Raw genomic sequence first — 23,727 nt, 5'->3', positions numbered from 1 at the left:
GAGACTGAACATCTGTGTTTCCTGCACTTCTCATGGTGCTTATTTGCAAATCTTAGTTCCAGCAGCACCAGAACTTTACCCTTGTCCAAAGCCCAGATGTTACAGTGATGGTATAGGAAAGGTCTTTTGGTGGATCTGAATTTGGATGGCTTTTTTGCCACATCTCTAAGCGGTCACTAGCGTATCAACTGCATATGTGTGCACGCTTAACCAAAAGTATGATTGGATGGCTTGTGCGATTAGCTGGAAGAGATCCCTTCATCCTTCAGCGGGGGCTACTGGGCACAGCAGGAGTTAGAGTCACGTTGTGGGGTCAGGCAAAATGTTTTCTTTAGGGAGCTGTCAGTTTGGAGGAGAATCTGTGACCTATATCTGCAGTACCGCGGCTCTGGCTGGTACTCGGTACCGAGGGCAATGTGATGCATCCTGTGGCCGTGCATTGGAGAGGCAGGCTGTGCTGGTGGACCGATGCAGATAGTTCCTCGCTGGAAGTGAGAACGGGCTCGCAGAAAATTAAGAAATCAGTCGAGGACATGCTTTGTGCCCTCTGGTGCTAAATTCTCTTGCTGAAAGTGTTAAAGATTCCTTAAAGCTGTGAAGAAGCTTGAACAAGTAATTAAGTTTCCCTTGTCTGTCCCTTAAATTTAGGTTTCATTGTTCTCAGAATCCTACATCTCATGACTAATATACTGCCTGCACAATGCTCTGGCTGCCTTTTTACCAGATGGTTCTTGGGTCTGTAGCTGAATCCAGGGCAAAGGCAGTTAGTTTTTCTCCTACCTCAAATGAAACATGCTGTCCCTCGCACAATGCTCAAATTGAATCTTGGACATTAAGACAACGATGAAGTGAAAATATTTTGACCAGATGACAATTTTTTTAGATATTCTTAGGGATGATTATTCTTTGTGCTTTAAGGAGTTGGCATAGGATGATACTGGAGTACCCCTCTGTAGGATTTTTTTTTTTTTTTTTTTTTTTTAAATAAATCATCTAGTGATGAACCAAAGTTTAAATGCAGAAAAATCCTGGAATTCAAATATGTATGCATGGCTAGAAAACAGAAAATGTGCAGTGTGATCTGCCTGTTGCTGTTTTTTAACTTTTCGTTTCTGTCATAATGTCCTCCTTTTTTCGTCTCACCCTCAATCACTACAGTGGGGTCTGCTTGCGTCCTTGACGTACCTTTTGGATGGAGAACCCTTTTTGAGTGAAGATGCAGCATCTCTTGGGAAGGCAGCGAAGCCTCTTTGGCAGCGTGAGTGGGGTTCGGAGCTCCATCAGGAGCGTCTCAGTAACTGCACAGCAGCTTTGCTCACAGGCCTGTTGTATCTAGCGGTGGTTTCAGCTGTTTCTTCCCCCACCCCAATTTATTACACTGAGATTTTGGCTGCTGCTTGAGTGAGGAGGAGCAGTGAATGCCAATTACTTTTCTTGGTCTAACCAGCTGAAAAGAAGCAGCATATTCAGCATAGGTGAGGCTACCGATTGTGGCACCTTTTGAGAAATGGGCAGTATCTGCATTTTAAAATTTTGGTGTTGGCAAAATTTTTCTTTTGCAGCAAAAGATTTGGTGGACTGTATGTAGTGTATGTGTAACTGCTATTCTTAAACACCTCTAGGACTCAGAAGCTCTGTAGAAATTCGAGATGCTTTAATGTATTTTCCTTGCATGGGGGGGGCGTTTCTCTCTGATGCAGCTGTTTAGCTGTTGTGAACAGGTGTGCGATAAACACCCCTTCCCTCTTCAGCCGAGCAGGGTGGCAATGGATCTCATTTAAACATGCATGTTTTTCTGTCCTACAAGAATAAAAACTTCAAAAATAGTATCCATATCTAGAAAGAACGGAGTGCCTTGTCCTGTTTCCCTCTCTCCCTCCCACCGCTGCTACCAACTCAAATTACCGACAGGCTTCGGAAACTTGGGCAGGAGAATAGAGGTGCAGCTGGCCTGCATGTGTTGCACCAGCTGTAATGCAAATGATACATGCTGAAAGAGGCTTTTCTCACTTTTGTAATTCTTAGATATTGTTGTGCAGTGGGAACATGCAGCAATTTGTCTTAAACGTGTTCGCTGATGTGTTCTGTGGAGTATACTGTGTTCTTTGTTCCTCACCGGCAAGAGACAATATCAAAATGCAATTGCCCATCAGGAGCGTGTCTGAATACAGCTGGGACTATCTTCCCAGCTTTCCCATCCGTCAGTCCTAGGGTGATCCCACCACACTTGATACCAATTAATTTAGAGCTGGCTGAAACATGGACTCTGGTAAATCCTCAGCTTTCTTGGCTGTTTGGACAATTTGTTATAAACCACCTTTTTTTTTTTTTTTGAAGTGCCTGGCTGACCTGCATACTGGTTGTCTCTAGGTACCAGTCAACTTTTCGGCTGCTTATCCAAAGTGGTAAAAGCATGGGCACGGGGGATTCAGTTGTGTAAAAACAAAAGCTGATGTTGATTTAATCCCATTACATTGTGTTGATCTCTCAACCACTGGACTCTTAGTAGGATTCCAGCTTTAATCCTGTAAGGATCAATCTGGCCTGTTGCTTTTCTGTCCTGATCCTAAATCCCCCTTTAATCTTGTTAATTATACCAGGCCTTTTTTGGTTTCATTTTTTTCCCTTGTGAACCAGCAAAACCACATTAAATCTTCACATTGCCATCTCTGACCTGGTGTTTTTACCCTTTGTTCATGCTGTTGAGGGACAATGTGCTCCGTAGGCTTGTTTTACCGTTACAGTGGTGCCACATCAGCCTTTGGTCTGGTGTCTGCTGCTTCAGACTCTTATGGATTCAGCTGGTCATGCTGTTGTGCTGAATCCTTCCTGGTTCTGTTGAGAATTATATGCTTTAATTTTTGTTTTTCGTCTGTTGTTTGGTATTGTGCTGAAGGGGGTGGGCGATCGTGGAAAATGAGAGGCACTTTAAGAAAGAAATTTGAAGGAAAAGGGTTTTTTGGAGCAGAATCCCATTGACTGGCATTGAGTGCTTTTAGGGAAGAGATAAATTCAGGGAATATGGAGCACTCCCAGGGCAATGAGTCAAAGACTCTGAAAAGGAGAGGATGGGGTCCCAGGAGAAGGCTTGGACAATCCCATGGTCCACAGATATATTCTGAAGGTCACAGAGAAATTCAGCTGCTTAAATCAGCCTTTTTATGTTTACGGGTATTCGGTGGCTTAAGGAGAGGAATAATGTGCATTCCGACTTGAGGCTCTTTATCTTCACATTGCACTGTCTGCAGGCTTCCAAACCCAGTGCTGCCTTTTCTGTGTAATGCACAAGGCCAATTTCTCACTGTGACAATCTGCTCCTGGCACTTGCAATAATAGAAACTAGCTGTTCTTAATGTATTCATCTCTGGTATTTCCTATACTGTACAAAAGAAAACCAACCCAAAATTGCACCTACATTTGCTGTAACTCGATCAAGAGCTGACAGATCATTTCTGGAACATGTCTGTGCTGGGATCCTGACTGCTCTGCCAAATTTTATGCCTTTATCTTGCAGTGCTGCTCCTTCCCTCTTCCCTGTCCATGCCGCTTGGCCTTGCCCAGCAGAGGTTTCTGCTTTTTCACCCTTTCAGCCAGATCCCAACCTCCCACCCTCTTGCCAGAGCAACGTGGGTCTGATTTCCCTCCTTGCCAGAACGCAGACTATGGGGACGGTTCTGCCATAGCAGAAGCCAAGCTGATTTCCTTTTAAACCAGCTAGAGGGGAAACTGAGGATGGGCTCTCTTGATGCGTTTATTCTAATTAAAGCAGCCCTGGTGCTTAGGTTTTGGAAAACACTTAGAGCTATGGCAAAAGGTGGCAATTGCTTTTAAGCAAACCTGGGCATTTCCCCAGCAGTTCTAGGGTTAAGGAAATGCAGAGAGGTGACATGTGGACTGTGTTCCCTATTTTTGTGTGTTGCCAGTAGCGAGAAGGGGGAAACTTTGATTTCTAATCCGCTTTGGAGGAGGCTCCGTATCAGGGCTGCACAGAAACATCCAGTCAAGCAGCTCCTTTATCATAAAGGGGATTTTAATTAAAACTGTTCTCGCATCATGAGCGGAATGAGCATCAGTGCCAACCAGCCCTGTACTGGGCATTTATCTCCTTCAAACCACATTACCAGTAATTGCTGCATTAAATCAAAGTTGAGGGAGATTACAGGTCTGAATTGGGCAGGCGGCTGGTGCCAGCACGGGGAGCTCCGCGCTGCCGAGCCACTGATACAGGAACCCCCTCCGCCCCCCAGCCGGGGGTGAAGAGTGGGAGAGCTGCTGGATCCCAAGAACCCCTTCTCATTGCAGGGCAGGAATTTTTGTCTCAACCTAGGAGGAGTGGCAGGCTGTATGCTTGGAGCATTTTAAGCTGCTGGTGTTTTTCTGTTAACTTCCTTTTCAAACAAACAAACCCAATAATAAAACAAACCATGTGGCACTGCCATCCCACCCCTGTCTCCTGTTCGGATCCACCACAGACATTCCTTTTTGTTCATCCTCTACTGCATATTCTAGCCCTGAAACTCCAGAATAAATCTCCTCCTTGTCACAGCTCCGTTATGGAGCTGCTAACTTGGTCCCTCTCTGCCCTGACATGGGAGAGCTGCTCCCCTTTCTCACCTCTACCCCACTGAGGAATTGTATCTTCCTTGACCTATGGTTCCTTTGCCAACTATGGCTCATTAGTTCGTTTAATTATTTTTCTAGGTTTTTAAACATTCTGTTGTCTCTAGCTCTAGAGCAGCTGTTTCCCTTCTTCTTGTCCCTATACTCTGACCTTGGTGGCTCCAAAAACCATCTGATCATCCTAGCATTGCTCTTGCCTCTACTCTTCAGACCTCTGGCAGGGCAAGGCTGAGGAATGGCAGTGCCCACGTGAGGTTTTAGGCATGTGGACTGGCCAAGGTAATTAGATCTCTGTGGGCAATCGGTGAACTATCAAAACGTGACAGCTGGATTTCTAGGAGCTGTTATTAGATCTGTCCCATAATTGTAAAGAAGATAAGTAGTCAGGAACAGAATGTGCAGAAAGTGTTTTGTTTTGTGGGGTTTTTTTCATGTTTGTGGTCTTTTGCCTTTTTTAAATTTTTTTTTTTATATGGCCATCATTTTCTTTGTTTTCATCTTGATGGTGGTTATGTATTTTCCTGTTCTATGGCAGACAATCTGGGGCAGTTGAGTGGCAGCGATGGTTTTTCTTCATTTTGCCCAGAGATGCTTTTGGCAATCTGCTGCTCTGAAGTTCGCTTCCTGCAGGGTTTGCACATCCTCTGCTGCAGAAAAGGGTCTCATTCCAAGCACCATACTGAGGACCTGGTAACGCATGTGAAAGAGGATACTGCAGCTCGACCTGCCTACTAAAGCAGTTCAGTCGCAGGCCGTCAAGCCATATTAGATTCTCAGTATTCACCCAAGTTTCTCAGAAGCTATCTAATTCAGAGCAGTTGCAGGAGTTGTGCCTGTTGTGCCCCTTCAGAGCTTGAAGTTGCAGCTTTTGCTTCATTACCATCTGAGCTTGAGATGCAGCTTAAGTATTGCCCTACTTTAACTCTGGCCTATGCACAAATCTCTAGCCTGAGATAAGTGGTTCTTTTAAATTCATGCTAAGAGACCCGTAAAGCTGTAGAGGCTGAAGTTCGAGTGCTGCCAATATAATAAAGCTGAGAATGCAGAGGGATTGCAGTTAATTTTTGTGTTGGTAATCCTGTTACCACAAAGTGAGAATAGCCCCACTGCAGAGTTACTGGAGAGTTGTGCAGAGAACGCGAGTCAAGTCTTTGGCGATTTCTTGATAGTGACAGAACACAGAGATAAGGGTTTTCATGGGAGCCAGGAAACCATCTTTATGGCTTCCTGGTTTGGGGACAGAGGATGCAGATAGTGGCAAATTGAGGTGAACGAATGCGTGAAATTGTAGAGGCCACAGAAAGCTGCTGAAAAGAGCACGTATCTTGACTGTGCAGATGATGCAACTGGAGAGAAAGCCCCCGGTGGTTGTTGTCCAAGGATTTCAGCTGCTGTGGCTTGTTTTAGAACTTGCTGGAAAGTTGAAGCTAGTCCACAGGACAGGCTTTGGGACTGAGCCATGTCAGGCTTTATTCAGTCTTCATGGCTCTTGGGGAGAAGTGTGGGTAACAGCTTCTGTGCCCATGGCAGACCTCGGTCCCCATGTCTTGAGACCTTGTGAGAACAAGACTTCCAGAATTCTGATTACTCCTGCTTTCTGAGAAATAGATTTCAAAAAAACCCAACCAAACACGATATTGGTGTTTGCTGCCTTTTAGTGTTTTCGTCTTAGTCTGAGGCAGAAAGCAATGTGAAGACTACTTCTTGCCTAAGAGCTGGCATAGCCTCAACATACCTCTTCTGTTCTCCACCATAGCCTTCTCCTTCTCCACTAAAACCACTGAAGGAGGGACACAGCAATAACTAGCACCTCTGCCTCAACAAGAGTAGTCCCTGGGGTCATTCCCTACATTAAAGCATGACTTGCTGCTGTCAACATTCATTTAGCGTGTCTGACTTTACTCTTTCAGGGTAAACTGCATCGTTCTTGCCAAACCTCGACTTTGCGTGCTATTTCTGGATCCTTTCTGTACACGCAGCAAATGCACCAAACTCTTAACTGCAGCACTTCTGGTATTTTGCTCTTGAATCTCTTTTGAGCTGCCTGAATTTGGTATTATTTTTTTTTTTTTTTTTTAGTGGGAATGGGGAGAAAGCAGGATTCATCATATGAAGCTTAGCAGGAGAGCAAGATTTTGAACTGGGGCCTACAAGAAATTAATGGGCAGATGTAATTCTTCTATCATGAAATTGTCTTTACAGATTTACACTGAACGTATCATATTCTGTATACTGCCACGCTGGAACTGTTTCCAAATTATTTCCTGAGATTTATTCGGTGACCTGCTGTTGCAGCAGCCAAAGGTCCTGCCTGCGTAATGTTCTCCAATTCCTCAGTTCCTGCCAGTAATGTGGTCTCAGACTCGGCTGTCTCACATAGACTGTGTTGCCTGTTTATTTCTCTTTTACTTCCATTCTATTAGGAGTTTAGCTTAATATTTTTGACATGTTTTGTCTCTTGCTTGCACGGTTACAGTTTGTAGGCAGCTGCTCTGCTATTCCATTTGAACCAAGTTAGGCAGGGAATGCCTTTGCTCCTGTGTCAAAAGAACACAATGCTGCCTGAGAAAACAGTTCCTCCAAATTCTGCTTTAGTGTGTGTAGCTGGGAAGGCATCCTGTTCTAAGGTGGGATGAATTTAAGTCAATACTAGTGTATTTTATCGTATGAACACTCTAACTTGGAACAAGTACCTTTTTCTATTTTAGTTTGTCACATGGAAGCAATTTGATAAGCTGGGAGGTGAGGTGGGGAGGAAAATCCATAGCAAAACCGTCTCCGTTAGGGAGCGAGCACTCAGCTAGATGAGTCAGACACGGCCACGTACTGAAATGCTGTGCAATAGTTGATCGTGTGCTCCCTTCACCCCAGGCAAAGGTGAGGTAAAACGTGTTCGCTCAAACCCTCAGCAAAAGTGGTTTATCCCGCCAGCATTTGCAAGGGACTGGGAATGCGCCTGGTGTCGCTGACAGCCCCGCGGCTGCCATGTGGCGACGTGCTGGTGGGGCTGAGATAACGGTGTAACTATAATTACACTACGGGGGAAATCGCCTGTGCGGTCCAGCCCTAGTTTGTGATTCATTCAATTAAAAATACTTGGTGAGAGTATCTCTGATACTACCATCTGGTGACTTTTAATAATATTTATTCTTAGGAAGATAGTTCTTTAATTAAGGAATTAACCTTAATTTTTCTAAGCTTAGCAAGAGATCTGGAGACATGCTCAAGCTTAAGCTGCTGTATTTCGTCGAAGAGTCAAGTCTTTGTCTTTTGCATCTCCCTGTTAACTGTCTAGGTATGGACGTCGTCCCCTTAAGGATCAGCTAATTGAACTGCTGCTACTTGTTAAGTGAAAAATCAAGTGGGAGTATGAGAGACAAAATGGTCAAAGGTTTTCTCTATTTGAGTTTCTGGAGCTAGCCGATACATCCAGCAGCCTCTACAATGAAGGAAAACTGCCTCTGCGCTGTTCTTTTTGTCTGCATCCCCTTTCTCTACTGCCCCCAAAGGAATACAGAAAGGCAGCGTGGTTGTCATGTAATGTCTAAACTACCAAGAGGAAACTTCTTTGATGTTGAAATTCTGCATCTGGACACCTCTTTGTTTTTCATGTAACAGGCAAAAAGCATTTTGATGGACATGTAGCATTACCAAGATAAGTGCAAATACAAGTGGTCCCAAAAGAAAACTCTGCTACGATCACCTTCTTTGCTTAGCCCAAAAGTACACTTACTTTCTTCCTGAAGCAGTGCCAAGTACTTAAGAGTTCTCCTTGAAAGGAGGCCCAGGCCCAACACATGGATACTTTTTTTTTTTTTCTGGAAAAATCTGTGTGTACTTTCTTTTCCCCGTTTATATTGTGTGTCTGGTAATAACTAAGGTGATGGAGCCTGTCTGGTTTTAAAAGCTGCTTTTGACCCTGTCGCCTGTTCTACTGAGGTGTGCTGGAGATTTCTCAAGATAGCATCATTAAAACAGGTTTTGTGATGCGTGTAAAGCATCACAAGTGGATTGGGGTAGGAATTGAAGTTGTGTATTCTACATGCTGTTAGTATATCCAGACTGCTGCCAGCTTTATTTTGCAACTTCATCACTAATATATTTCTATGAGTTATTGTTCTGTTAAAGCTGCTTTCCTTGGAGCCAGCTCGTTAGCTGGCATCGTGCACAAAACCTCAGTTCTGGGAGCACAGTCTTTTGACACAGGGTTTTTCAAACTTCAGATGAGTGTTCATCGCTGCCTTACATGTTTCGTTTGTAACAATTTCAGAGACAGACTTTGGGCAATCTGAGTTTTGCCTGAATTGACTCCGGGTCCTTGTCCGGCAGCTGAAGTTGTGTGGGCAGGTCTGTACTTCCAACTTCAGACTCTGCCTGCACAGATCTAACTTCAGGATCAAGAGTCTTTACTCTCCCGGGGTTTCTCCAAGAGTCTTGTTTTTTCTTGACAGCCATGAGTGCATAGATCGGGTATGCAGAGAGCTTTGTTTTCTGGCTGAGGAAGATCCAGGCTTGTGATTTCACGAGTCCTGTTTTGGTCTGTAGGTTTCTGGAGTTAGCTAATGTTACTGTTCTACTTGGATGACTGTAAGAAAGCTCAACAAAACAAAAGAGTTTTCCAGCAAACAAAGGCCTTGCAATATGCTGTTTCAGCAGACCAACGTGATATCCTTGCTCTGCCTCCGTTTCCCTTGTCCTTCCCTAAAGCAGAGTTTGTTGAGGCTTTGAAAATAAGTGGTACTTAAGAAATAATTATTTTTAATTCTGACCTGTCCTTTTATGCTGTGTATTTGTAATTGTGTTTTAAAACTGTGCTAGTTTTCCAGTCTAGACAAACCATTAATATTTAATAGCTGTGCATAGGTGATGCAGTGAATAGCTGAGGGCGGCAGCAGGATGCAAGTATCTCGTGCCCATAGTTTAGGGCATGCACAGTGCCTGGCTGTTTAGTCACTTTCCATGAGTTTCAGGACTACAGAGCTTGCTTTGGGAGTGTTTAGAATGGTAAAGGCAGATGCAGACTCCATCAGTTGTACGTAAATTGTCTTGTGAATGGAGAACGTGTTGCAGAAGAAGATTGAAAAGAGAAATCTCCAGCGCTTTGAGGGGAAAGGGCATGACCAGGAGCTATTTCAGAGCTTTCATTTTATTAAATGTTGTCTTTGGTATTTTTCTATCTAAAATTTTCTTGAAAATGTGAATTTTATCCATGAAAACTGGAATGTGTAATGACTGAGGTTCCATTGTCTACCTGGGGAATTTTCTTGGCAGAAGCAGTGAGTGTGACGGGGCTGTCTTCTCCGCTACACGTAACCTGGTGTTTGCTGCTTTCTCTAGCATTGGGCTTCTTAGCCCTTTTGCCGGAGAGATTTTAGTTTTGTTGGATTCAAAGTCTATTTTTGGTAATTTCATTTGTGCTAATGTGTTTTAGGAACCTTAATCCTCATGCACAAGAGGAATCAGTAGTACTAACTAATCAGGCTGGGTTCAGGCAGGTAGTGGTTCTTATGGCTTTACCAACACATTGAAATTCTTTGCTGTGATGTCCTTATTACACTAATCCAACATGCCCTCGTTTGCTTCTGCAACAACTCCACATCTCCCAGAACTGCTGGTTCCATTTCTGTTTAATGCTTCTTGTTCCTGATCTTCAGGATTTGCATGCTTAACGCGTTTCACTCGCGAGGAACGTGCTGGTTTCGCACCGAGTTGTTCTCTCCTCTGCATACCTGATCCACCACCAGATCTTCTTGCTCTTAAGATCAGGACACCTGTGTGAAACTGCCAGGTTTCTGAAATGTGAGGAAAACCAATTCATGTGTTCACCTATTTGTCATCACCTTTGCTTCTGCTTGCTATTTTGGAATATTGAGCTTTGCTGTACGTGCTCTGCCTACATTTACGTCCTCCCCGCTTGAATCTCTGATGATTTCAGAGTCAAAATAACAACTACTAGACCATATGTAATTTTTATAGATGTTGGTTATATTACAACTGGGAGGAAAAAAAAAATCACACAGCTCTTTGAAAAATGTTATACCTATTCAAACCAAACAAGCAACACAGCCCAGAAAATGTAGCCCTGTAGAGGAATGATGACTTTCCAGTATACTCACCTGGAGTGAGTGAAAGCCACCTTCGTGCTCAGGACATGAGACTTGCTCTGGTGCAAAATGAGAATCTCTTGTAACTCTAAAGATGTGGTCTTGGTACTGTGTGCTGCTTGTCTAACAGCGGTATGTGCTGGCTGAGCCACTCGATGTATTTAGCTGCTATGGAAATCAGTACATACCCAGCCAGAAAATGCATCCTTGCTCGCTGGCATGTTTCCTACATTTACATCAGTCTTTAAAAAGCAGAGACATATTGTAAGCTGCTCATCAGATCCCTGATGACCCAGTTTAGCAGATGTAGTGATTGGCTAATTGTTAAAGATGCCATTTTTGGTGGGTGAGAGGAAGAGCATCAGCCAGGCTTCTAGCGATGAAGAGTTAGAATCAGCGGAGGTAAGAGCTCTTTAGTGGGAGTAACTAGATAAGGCTTGGATTAATTTGTCTGGAGAACAGAGAATTATACTAAAGATTTTATAAATTCAGTTTATAAAATGAAACCGTTTGTGTAATTTCCTTAGTAAAGATCAATGTGGTGTAATGACTGTGCAGTATAGAAATATCTCAGACTCCATGCTGTATTGCTGTGTCCCCACAGTACCACAGTTTTTCACAATTAAAAAAAAAGGTACGTGGAAAATGTTGGGAACTACCATGAATGCACTTCAAGTATAGGAAGACTATGGCTAGCTTCTGTTCTTATAGCTGTAATTGTAATTGTGACTTAGTGTGCTTGCTGTAAGCAGTTTGAAGAGAGCAGGCAAAGCCCAGGGCTGTGGTCTTGCATTTTCCAAAATGCTCCGTAGTCTGCAGACATCAAAGAGATCAGTGCATGTGAAGCAAAATGCTATGTTTTGAGAACGTTGGGAAAAACTCGTGTATTCTCCATGCTTTGCTTAGTACGCAGAAAGAGGAAAATTAGGTAAATGCTGCTACAGCAGCATGTAAAACAGTGTCTCTAGGCAATGCGATGGGTGGGTAGGACATTGAAAACAATAACATTTGATGTTATAAAAATAATCATAAAATTTAGCAGTAACTAGATGGGTGATGCTCTTAGTTGAGGGAGCTGGGAGCTGTGTGATCGGTAAATGCACAAATGTATCAGGGTTTTTTTCAGGGTCCTGGCATTAGAAATAACGAATAGAGGAACCAGAGCTACTGGTGCAGAACATGAAACTGGATATTATAGGGATAATATCAATCTGCAAGAATAGAAATCATGGCTTTAACATGCATTCAAGATTATGTGCAGTTCAGATAGGGTAGATGTAATAGGTGATAGGCTGTATTGTATGCAGTAGACTGTGAAGAAGAAAGAAGAGTAATACTGATAACACAAGATCTGTTTCTGGTCAAAATTGCTGTGGGGAAGAATGGTAAAAGAGGTCCCAGAGGGGCTACTGTGAGTCCGCTGTAATCCCTGGTAGGATTGGATTTGGATACAATTTTGAGGCTCTGAGATGATACTATTCCCCATACTATTAGAGAGAGGAATATTAGTAAAAGAAACTTTAATTTCTTAGATAAGGCTTGGAGAACAAACACTGCTAATAATAATAGGGTCAAAAGATTTTTTCAGTATAGCATCATCACCTATTGTTAAGACAGTGAGTAAATTATTGGTGCTATGACTGTTACAGGAAAACAAGCTGTTTAGAAGCCTCCATGTCCCCACCTTTGGATGGGGTGATCATGATTCAAGCTTTGACACATGGAGCAAAATATGTCATAGAATCATATTTAATGAGGTCAGTGAACTGGATTGAAAACTCAGACTGGAATATAGAGGTGTGTGGTTGGGTTTGTGTGTGTGTGGTGGGTATTTTTGTTGTTGTTTGTTTTTTGTTAGAGGTACTTTGGATACAAATTTTTGACACAAGTAAAGATGGAGAAGCTTGTAAGAAGAAACTGCAGCCTGACTGGAGCCATAATCACCTTATAAAGGCTACTAGGTGCAAAAAGAGAATTTACAAGGGATGGAAAAAGGATTTAGGAGCAGACACTACTATGCCTTTAAGGTCAGGAACTGTAGGGATAAAATGAGAACTGCCAACCTTGGCAATGTTACTAAGAAAATAGGTGACAAATTCTTGAAATACAAGTAGAGAGAAGGGAAGATGTAGGGCCACTTAGTGTTGAGGATAGTGTAATTAATGAGGATATGCACTATGATCACAAAAATGAACAAATCTTTTGTTGTTGTTACAGATAGAGTTGATCATGGAAGCAAAAGCAGGATGGGTAATGGGCATGAACCTACCATAGAAACCACCACCTTGGGCATTTCAAAGACCCTCATGCATGCAGGCTGGGCTGGGCTGTGGGGTTGCCTCAGGAGCAGTGATTCCTGTTCCTGAAAGCGAAAAACTGGTCCATGAAGTTGCAGATCTGATACAAGTTTTAATCTATGAAGTCAGGAGTGCTACCAGGTGTTTGGAGAAAAGGAAGTGTAATAGCCCTGTTGATGGTGAGGGATGATCTGAGTAAATACAGACGTGTTGGTCCAACCTCAGCTGCACACAAAATCTGAGACAAAAATAGTAATTAAAGGCTTGGACACAAGTGAAAAATGAGATAAAAGGCAACACAAATGCATTAGACTAGGATTGTGCCATATCAGCCTATCTGTCTTAAAGGTAGCCCATTTTCTTAAATTCATGCATTTTTCTTAACGGGATAATGTATCTTGCTGTAGATGGGTCCTACAGCTTCTGATGTGGTGCTACAGAGGAAAGTACTGATGAGGCTGGTGAAGATGCAGTTTAGTGCTGGAACTGTGAAATGGATTAGGAGCTAAGCATGTTGTTCTGGGTAATGTCTTTTTTTAGAAAAGAAAAAAAAAAGGGAAAAAAAAGAAAAGAAAAATAAAGATGAGCATGGGGTTGATCAGGTGCAAGAAAAGCCTTCTAGAGACTGGGGAACAGCAAGCCTGTCATGTGAGAAAAGAGCAGAACAGCTGCTTGTTTAGATGGGTAGAGAGGGGATACACCCGGGAGGTTTAGTTGTAAAGGAAAGAGAAAATACGGTTAAGCCAGAGGATGGTACTGGCACATGAACAAAAAGAAACAGAAATTGCTCAGGAATAATGTTACGCTGGAGACAAACACAGTTCCCAACTGCTGGAGAGGGAGGTTCTAGAGCAGCCTTTTGGCCAGGGTAGCGTAGCTGCAAAACCCCGTTCTATGATGTAGCTTGATGAATTCTATGAAAAGATTAGGTGACGTTGTATGATAGCAATTGATTTCGTCCTGTGTGTCAGGAGCTCTTTTCCAGTATAAATATTTATGTAATTTTAAAATTATTCATATGTGCAAGCATTTGCAGGAACAAGGCTGTAATTTTATAACAGTTACCTAACTTGTGTTACTGGAAATGCATGTGCGTAGCAGGTTATATGGTAAGGCAGTTGGGCCTTTATCTTGAAATAAAACTATGGAGTGCAGTGCCATCTTACATTTGATGAAAATTGGTTGCAAGTCAATGTGCAGTAGTAAACCAGCCATTATGGCCAGCCCTGCAGAAATTCCATAGTTTATTACCAGTCAATAAAGTCTGTTTAATCCCGCTGTATCCACCTTGGCACATAAAAGCTTAAAACTAGTTTTTGTCATTTAATCATCTGTGGGACGCAGGAGGCACGATGCTTTTTTTACCAAAGTGTCACCCAAGTATCTTAATGCTAGTTAAGGCAGAACATTTAAATCTGCATCAACAACTTTAAAGCACGGCAGTTCTATCTGAATCTGTATTTAAAACAAAAGAGGAACTTAGGTGGTGCTCCGTGCTCCCTCTCCTTGTTTTGTTTTGCCCATTTGCTGGTTATGTGTAGATAGTAAGATATCTGCACTAGGATTTGGATATCTTTTATTCCCCTGAGGCCTGGTTGGAAATGGCAAGAATTGGACTGTGAAATAAATGTAAGGTTTTTAACTTATTCAGGGATTTGATTTTAAAACCTGGGGCACTAATACCAAGTAGCAAAAACAGGCAGTGGAAAAGACTACAGGTTTTTATAAATTAATGCCTTTTCATAAAAAGATGTTATTGGAGATACTAAATTGCCTGAGTGCATAGTAACAAGCTATGCAAAAGAATGAAGGGCAGGCACCTATTGAATGTGTAGTTACAGAAAGGAGAAGGGAAAAAAGTATTGGCTGTTCAGAGGAAACCAGATACTGTCTGTGCCCCAAAGTGGGGTTTGAAGGGGGAGTGCTGAGCGACGGCCAGACAACCTTCTGAAGGTGAGGAGGAGGCATGATGTGAGCTCCAGAAAGCTGGTCTGGGGCAAAATAAACTGACCTAAGGCAGAATGAGATAGAGGTTTATTGTGGGAGCCTCATCCTTTTTCCCCAGTGAAGAGATCTACAAGCATAGCTGCTTTCCCATTTATGGGCAATTAATTTCTCTCACTGTGCAAATCTTCACGCAGAAACAATGGCTATAGAAACTTTTTTTTTTTTAAAAGATGTAGAAAATGTCATGCTTTATACTCCTCAAATTGGCCGTGCTGCTTTTGTAAGGAAGAAGTGGCCCTGTGGCCCCAGGAAAAATGATGAGAGTGGGTGGCAGCTGCTGTGACCACTCGCCCAGCTCGTGTCCTGCGGGGCACCGTGGGGCAGTGGGAGCAGCCGACAAGCCAAGAGCTTTCCTGCCAGGCTGGGTGGGTCGGGGCTGTGGATTAGGCACCCCTTACCTAAATTACAAAGTGCTGTGCATGCAAATTGTGCTCAAGAATGATCCGTGTATTTAACCTCTTGGGGGAAAAAAAAAAAGGATCTTAAGTTTAACTCTTTGAGGGGGAGGAAATTATCAGTAAGGTTGGAAAGGCAGCTACCCCAGAGCTAGGCCGAGGTGGCTGTTCAGTGGTACACAGCAGCACTACAGAAAATTGAAATATTAGAAATGCAAAAAAGCCCTCACCATGTACATTTAAAATGGAGGTGGGAGTAAATTTGGGTAGCCCTTGTTGGGTTTGATCACTGTAATATCCTCATTCTTTAAACTTCAGAGGGAGGGATTTTATCACTGCTGTCCTTTGGAGGACAGTGGGAACCTTTTGGGCTGTTAATTCTTTGGGAGCCCAGGTTTGGACTGGCGTCCACCTGGTGTGGTTTGGTGTAGTGATGGGTGAAACCTCATGTGATTTGCTATGGGAGGTTGGGCCCCCCCGGCCATGGTGTGTCTTCTAAGAACCCACAGTGGGCTCTTGGGTGTCTGGTAGCGTGCCTGGCATGCAGGGCCGGCGGGGTGAGCCTGCTGGACGCTGCCCGGGCAGCTCCCCATCTGTCCCTGTCGGTCAGGGAGCAGATTCCTCCCTGGGAGCGGGGAGGACGGGCTTCCTAAAATGGGCACAGCAACTGGCCCTGCCCAGCCTTGCCCCCTTCTCCCCACTGCTCGCTGTCCCCTGTGGCAGAGTTAATCCCCCCTCAACCCCCACTTTGACCGGAACAGCTGAAAGGGGCAACCTGCCGGCACAGGGCTGGGGTGGTGGGGCCACCCCTGGGCCCGACCCCCCCCACCAGCCCCGTTCCGGCAGCTGTCCCTGCCTGCCTCAAGTGCGGAGGGAGGGAGAGGCGTTAAACGATATGGGCACATACTCCGTTGTGAAAGAGATCTCTCCAGCGTGAGATACCAACGTGGTTTCTCCCCTCTCCCTCCCTCCCTGACACCAAAGGGTTTTTTACTATGCTAATCCCAGCACCTGTCCCTGCCGAGGACAGCAAGAAGGGTATGGGGGTGGGGGAGGAACAGTCCCATATGTTTTTCCCTGTCCTGGATTGGGAGTGATCCCTCTGACGCACCTAGAGCGCAGAACATATGCTCTTTTCAGATCCTAAATGCTGTTTGCTTCCTCCCGTCGCTGGCAGCGGTGCCTGCGAAGATCCTGTGTCCCCCTCTTCCCGGGATTCGCTCTGTTTGCTGCCCGGGAGTCACAGAACACTCCTCAGTCAAGGCTTGCAGGGCCGTTTTCAGTAGGGGATTTCTAATTTTAGGAGCGTCTGCTGCCTATGGTTGAGCGCTGCCTTGCTGGATCCCAGAAGAGAGGGGCTGAGCTGAGCCGAGCCAGGCAGCTCCTTTTTATTTTCAGCTGAGCTAGTGTCAACCTGAGTGGCCCCAGAGGCCCGAGCCAAGCACTGCGCAGGGCTGCCAGAGTCCTTCCCACAAGGCTGAAAGACGGAGACTCGAGTTTGAAGCTTCCAGTCCTGTGTCCATTTGGCCTTTAGCTGAAGGATCTTTGGCTATGTATGGTGTGTATTGTATGGATTACCAATACCCAGTCGTCCAGGTAAGCAAAAGGACAATGGTGACTTTATAAAAGTCTTGGTGTTTGCTCTATATGTTCTTTGGGCAAAACTGGAGGCTGCCTGCTGGTTTTGTAGAAGGACGCTGCTTCCGTGCTGGGCTCCTTGGCTTGGTGCGTCCCAGGCCTTGGCAGCCCGGTGGCTCTGTGAAGGGCTTTGAGGCTCCTGTGTATGAGTGGGACTGTTTGACACTTTAACTCCAAGGTCGGTGTTGTTCAAGACTTTTGTGTTTTGGTTTGTATTTTTGGCTTTTTGTGCTCCTCCCCCCCCCCCCCCTTTTTTTTTTTCCTGTAGGGGGGTTTAGTTGACAGCAATGCCATCCGTGTTCCACAAACTAGTCTGTTGTTGTGTGCCTTACTGCATTGTCTGGGTGCATGTGACTTGTACGTGTGACTGCAGTCCATCCCGCAGGGATGGTGAGCCAACGGGAGCGGCTTCTCACCTATTTTCCTCCTCACTCCTCTGAAACCACCCACAAAACTTCCAAAAAAGTCTTATTCATCACCTTTTTGGTTTTGGAGGTCCGGCGAGGATGTGTAGGGTGATAGGAATGGGTGGGTTTGAGAGCAGCGCTTGGGGCAGGGCAAAGCCTGTATTACAGCCTCTGCTGGGGGAGGGGGCTATATTTGGAACACACGTGAGATTTGCTGGCCCAGCGTGTGGAGTCTTGGAGAAGCCAGAGGCTATGGGTCAGGCTCAAATACTTTTGGAGCCAAGTGAAAGATGATGTTCTCTGCACAGTCCTTGGCTATTCAGTGTCAGCATTCCTTGTCCTCATAGGCACCAAATTTATCCAGAAAAACATGAAATGTAGACTGGCAGTTGGAGATTATCTACCCTGAGATACTTCAGATAGGCACTAAAGGATATTTTGTTAGGTTACCTTGTACTGGGGTTTTTATTACACACATGAATAGAATCCACCAGCAGAAGTGTGTCTTTTGGTTGTTAAGATTTGTTCCTGATAAATTGGTTCTTTGCACTTGAAACTTTTTTTCTTCTTACCTCTGGCCTTGTTCCAGCTGGCAGGTTTGCTCCATCTAAACTTGAGCCAGCACAGAAATGCAGGTAATGGGATGTTAAAATCGAAGGCTGTGCTTCCTTTGCACCTTAGCAGCAAAGAGGAATTACAGGCATAGCACAAGAAGACAAACCTTGAACTAGGTGAAAGCAGAGTACCTGTGGCTCTCTCCTCTCTTGCCATTTCTACCAGTCCTGTGAGTTTTAAACTAACCCAGGTATTTGAAAGTTTATGTGTAAACCACTTAGTCAAACCACAGGTTAGTTCTTCATCTCTGCTCTCACCAGTGTGATTTCATTGGCCTTGCACTGTCGCCATTTGCCTGAACATCCTTGTCCATCTTATTTTCCATTAGGATTTGAATGATAGGAGCTAACCGAAAACCATCATGTGCATCTGAGTGAACACAGAAGAGAATACAGAAGTGGTGCAGATGTGCACAGGTGGGAGCAATGAGCTTTGCCAGGAGTGGTAAAGATGATAAGCTGTGTCCTGGCACCAGTTAAATTTGCCCATAGTTATTTCAGAATGTGACTTCTACAGCATGGTAATGGAGTTTCAACGCATATGTGCCTGTGATGCACAAGAAATCATGAGAACTCATAAGTATTGGCACCTAGAGCCGTTCTGAATATGTTGCTTCTTGAATAAATGCAGTAAGTAGGAAGGGATGATCTCATGGCTCTGAGCAGTATGTTCTTCAGGCTTCCAGCCTTCAGCGCTACTCGTGCTCCTCTGTTGTTTCAAGCAGCGTGTTCTGCAGTTTGAATCTTTGATTTTCCTCAGTAGAGAGTGGCAAATGGTGATGGTTAATTGCACAGTGGTTCCATGATTTGCACATAGGACAACTTAAATGGAGGTCCACCAAACTTACTTCTTTTGGCCATAAGACATCTGAACCCCCAACCCTCAGTGAAGAAAGGTGAGTCGCACAGATTCAACGATTAATTTTACCACCCTTGCTCATTATCAGGTGTTGCTTTGTGGGCTCCAGTAGAGCCCAAGACAACAAAGACCTCAAGTGTTATCATGTCTGATTGTGTTTTCCATGGCATTCTTGAAGCTTTTGAAAATCTGTATCAGATGTTACTTTCAGATGTTTTTATGGCAATCAGAGCTCCTGCAGATCTGCATTTCTTGTTGCCGGAGCGCATCCATTGGAAATGGGGGCTTTTATTTTGCTAAACGGGAGCAAAGCTGGATATATTCCAAGCAGGGGGGATGAGATGCTCTCTGGCCTACAATGGAGGTGAAAGAGGGAGACCAGCAGTAGATTACACCAAAGGGCGTTCCCACTCTGCTGGCACCTGAGCAAAGCAAGTGTACCAGCTGGGCGGTGGGGAGGCAGTGCAAGTGAGGGTTCAGTGCATGGCTGCGCACCTCTTTTTCCTTAGAGGATTCTTTTTGATGGGAAATATTTCTGGAGGTTCCTAAGGTGAAGGCCAAAATGGATTAGAAATGATGCTATCCTTGTGAACAGCGGTGGGTGACGGTAGCATGATGTTTCGTCTTGAAGGTCTATGCCCTAGTTCTAGGACAAGAAGTTGCCACTCTATGGCAGAGAGGAGACTGGGCGAATGCAGCAGTTAAGTGGAGGGAATAAGGAGATTATCCTGAGTGATTTGCAGAGGTCTAGTGAATGAGGTACGTGTTGCCGAAACCTGGTGCTTTGTCGTGGCAAAGGTATAAGGAGGTCACTGTGTTTTCTGCTGCTTTGAAGTGGAATTTACACTTGACCTAGAATCTTGCTCCAGAATCTCAGCTTTGTAATAGGGGAGGATAAAATAATCCAATACCTTCCCTGGTTTTGCAATACTGCCTATAAACCTGTAGTATTGTTAGATACAAGTTAGCAGAGAGGATGAGATAACGGAAAAATGCAGACTCTGCCTTGGAGCCCTGCGGGCTGCAGCCGTGGAGGCTGACTCCTTCCAAGAGGACACCACACTACAGTTTGGTCCTATGACGTGGCTGGCCCATGTGTCTCTGCCTCCATGCTTGGCGGGATGTAAGGGCTTGCTGGTGTCTTGGTCTCTGGCTCTTCATGCCAGAGGAGTGAGTGTGGCAAGGATGCGTGCTCTTGATGGCCTTCTACTGCATTAGGAGAGAAAGAAGAAGGGAGAGAGCCAGAGGTCGCTTTGCGGTGCTGAAATTGGGAAACTGTGAAGTGCGGCATGGGTCAGCATGGCTTGTCTGGAGAACAGTGCAGTAGCAGAAGCCCATGAAGGAAAAATCATTAGGTTTGTTGGGTTTGGGTGTTTTTTTGAGTGTAAATTATAATGCGGCATATTTGTGCAAAAGAGAACACATGGGGATGCAACGTGTTACTGCACCGTAATTTGGCTTTTCTGCTGCAAAAACCTGGGTGTCTCTTGAGTACCAGATGTCAAGAAGAGAGACATCAGAGGGGCACCTTGCCTGAGCTGGTTTTATTTCCATGTCGTGAGCACTGGAGCATTGGCACAGTCTCCTTGTCTAGCCAAGAGACTGGTGGACCTGTGCTCAGCCCTGTCCTGGGTTTCTTTGGGTGCAATGTTGGGAAACATCAATTGGAGCATCTTGGATCCCATATGCTAAATGGAGTAGCAGTATATCGGTGTGTTTTACGGGGTTGCTGGGAGAACAAGCGCTGCCAACCGTGGAGTGCTCAGGTGTTAAGGGCCAGATGCTTACTGAAGATAAATGGGAGGGGAAAAAAAGCAAGCTGGGAAGGAGTCCAGCGATCTCCAGTTTTTATGATGAAAGAAATGCAGATCCTGGCACGGATTCTGCTTCCGGTTCATCTGACGCACCGTGTCACCCACGCGTTCTCCCCTTTGTGGCAAGAGGGAGGTGTGTGCCAAACTGACAGCTATCTCCCGAGCATCCTCCTGCTGGGAGATGCGCTCTCCCGCCTCCTGAGCTGCAGGCGGGAGAAGCCCGGCCGCCAGCCCCGAGCCGCTGGCGATGGTAGGTGCAGAGGGACACGGCCAGGCCGTGGGGTCCTGCCGGGCCGGGAGCCGTGCTGCGCGGGGCGACCTTCGCTTTTGTTTTCAGCTCCTTGGTTGTCTGGGGGTGCGAAAGGGGGGGTCCCGGCGGGCAGCCGAGGGAGCGCCTCGCCGGGGTTGCGGGCGCGGCGGCGGCCGAGCCGGGCGGGGCGCGGCGGGGGCGGTCCCGGCTCGCATTAATTACCTTCGGCATTCGGGGCGGTGCTTCCCGCAGCCATCTGGCGGAGCCGGGGGGGCGGCGGGGGGAGCTGCGGCCGGGGAGGGAGGGAGGGAGGAAGGGGGAAGAAAGGGAGGAACACGGGAGAAGAAAGGGAGGAAAAAGGGCTCGGGGGGCACCGCGCCGGCGAGGCAGCGCAGCGCAGGCACCCGCCGCCGCCCGCCTGCACGGGGCTGCTGCTTTTTTAAATTTTGGGTTTTTTCCTCTTTATTTTTTTTTTTTCCCCTCCCCTTTGCGGCCGGGCTCCCCCATTTTGGTTTATGGAGAAAAAGAAAATGGTAACTCAGGTAAGGCTGGTGGGCGGGCTGGGCTGCCGGTGCCGCGCCACGGCGGCTGCCTGCCCGGCTTTGTCTGGGCGGGGAGCGGAGTGCCGGGCGCGGTGCGGAGCGGAGCGGCCGGCGGCGGGGCTGCCCTGCCGCCTCCCCCTGGGGCGGCCGAGGTTCCGCGCCGCCCTCGCCCGGCGCTGGGGCGGGAGGGATCCCCGTCGCGCCGGGCACCCGGGTTGGGCGCTTTGGGGAAGGGGTTCCTGCAGTCCCCCTGCCCGGAGCAGCCTCACAGCGCTCTCTAGGGAGAAAAGGTGTGTGAGGAGCACGGGTGCCTCTCTCCCGAGTTAGGCTAACGCCTCTTTTGAAGGACCGATCCTGGACGAGCACGAAGGTAGACGTCTTCCCAGCCATTTCTCCATCCAGCTGCCGGTCACCGTGAGGGCTGGGAAGCCCTTGTAGGTAGCATGGGGCTGCCTGTGTCTTCCCGGGGGGAAAGCGGCTGACGTTTCCAGGGGAGCACACCCAGCTGCCAGGGCCGTTGCATTTCCCCTGCCGCGCAACGGTGTTTTATCAGACGATGCTCGCATTCTAAGGCTGCTGAATATTTTTGGATTTTTAGATTTTTGTTTGGCATGGCATCTGCAAGTAGCCACTGGAGGGAGAGGGGGAAAAGGGAAGAGGAGGAGAAGAAAGGTATTGGGAGCTGGAATCCTTTGGAGTTTAGGCATTATATAATGCCCTGCAGTGCCTTGCGGAGCTGGAAACCTTTGGGGGATATTCCCAAAGGGGGCGGAGGAAAGGACTCTTGGAGGGAACTTTTCTTCAAATCCGGGTTTCACAAGTGCTGGTTATTTTTGTGGAGCTCTGCAGTTTTTCATACTAGATGCATACTGTCTTCTTGGCTTTCCTTAGCCCTTGCTGAATCCTCGTTCAGTAGCTGCTGCTGAGATCCTGCATGTCCCAGTGCAAGGGACAGTGCTTTTGTGGGTGCATGGCTTGGAGTGAATCTGCTGCAAGCAGTGACACCCACTTTGACCCTTCCTCTCTCTCATCTTGTGTTTGTCAGTGGCTGAAAAACAGGTCTCTGTCCACTCTTAAGGTATCTTTCTAGGCTCCCAAGCCCCACCTTCTGCTCTTTAGTCCCTTCCATTACTGATTCCTTTTTATCTGGACCAAGGCTTTCTGTTTTGAGATGGAAGAGTTCTGCAGAAATCTCCTGAGGCTTTCTGTACCTATATTTAGTTTAGTGAGTGATGCTGAAAAGCTATGTCTCTATGGTTGGGGTCCATTTGTGTATTGCTGCACACTCAGAGCGTGCCTGGTTAGATGGAGGTGTATGCCCCCAAGCTACTGATTGGTGTGTGCACATTTCGAAGAGTTGTTCTGTGCAGCCTTGTATTGCAATGTGCTCTCGGCCACAACTGTTAGACACACAGCCTGTGCCTGGATCCCCAGGACACAAGTGCGTGCAGTTTGTGTGTGCCTAGCACTGAGCACCCTGAAGCACGAGCAGGTTGGTTTGGAGATGTGTAGAGCTGGGAAGGATGAGATTCTGCTGAAACGGGGTGGATATAAACTTGTTTAAAGGTTTGGGATATCTTAATACACTTCAGGGAAATCTGTCTTCCACAGAAATTGTTAATTTACTGATGTGGGAAAGGAGGCATCAAGACCATGCATTATTAGTATTAGTTGACCTTGAATTATGACTGTATGTACTATCTAGGATAGGTTTTCAGGATTTGTGCTGCATGTTTACATGCTAATGCTGAAGAAGATGCATATTAAAATAACCAGTAGAGGAGGAGAGCTTGGACTGTCTCTCGATTGGGGTCTCCGAATGAGGAACAGATAGCCCTTTTATGCACAGTTGAGAAAGACACAGAAGGTGAGTTTAGCTGTAGCGTAGTCCTGCTTCTTGCAGCGGGAGCATTTGGCTTCCTAGGCTGGTCCTTAGCAGTACTTCACTGCAGTTATGGCTGAGTATGGGGCTGAAGGAGTGTGGCACATCCAGGACAATATCCCCAGCCACATTTTTCCCATTCTCTAGTACTGCTTTGAAGCAGTGGAGTGACCTTACAACTTGTGAATGTATTTCATTGGACTCTGTCTCATTTATGAAAAGTAAATGTTGGTATGTTAAGCTGGTAATTGCCACTGACTAAATTCAGCATTGCTACAGTCTCTCGCTACATTTGGTT

The 23,727-nt window shown here is 45.9% G+C and overlaps 1 protein-coding gene across 17 annotated transcripts in view; it reads left to right on the top strand.

The window, feature by feature from the left end:
• RBFOX2 (RNA binding fox-1 homolog 2) overlaps positions 1-23,727 on the top strand; it is a 174,486-nt gene that overhangs the window by 65,009 nt on the left and 85,750 nt on the right. The window contains exon 1 of one of the 17 annotated variants that reach the window (XM_065631257.1): positions 16,543-17,019. The exons of 15 other annotated variants lie outside the window; for them this stretch is intronic. In XM_065631257.1, the coding sequence (XP_065487329.1) occupies positions 16,975-17,019 (45 nt within the window). In that variant the 5' untranslated portion in view covers positions 16,543-16,974. Of the gene's footprint in view, positions 1-16,542; positions 17,020-21,359; positions 21,548-23,727 lie in introns of those variants that run through there. One more of the 17 variants, XM_065631267.1, reaches the window with a different exon arrangement.

The sequence above is a fragment of the Caloenas nicobarica genome, chromosome 1 (assembly GCF_036013445.1).
Source record: "Caloenas nicobarica isolate bCalNic1 chromosome 1, bCalNic1.hap1, whole genome shotgun sequence".
Classification (NCBI taxonomy): Eukaryota; Metazoa; Chordata; class Aves; order Columbiformes; family Columbidae; genus Caloenas; species Caloenas nicobarica.
The sequence above is the reverse complement of the archived record's forward strand: the minus strand, read 5'-3'. Positions and strand labels throughout refer to the sequence as shown.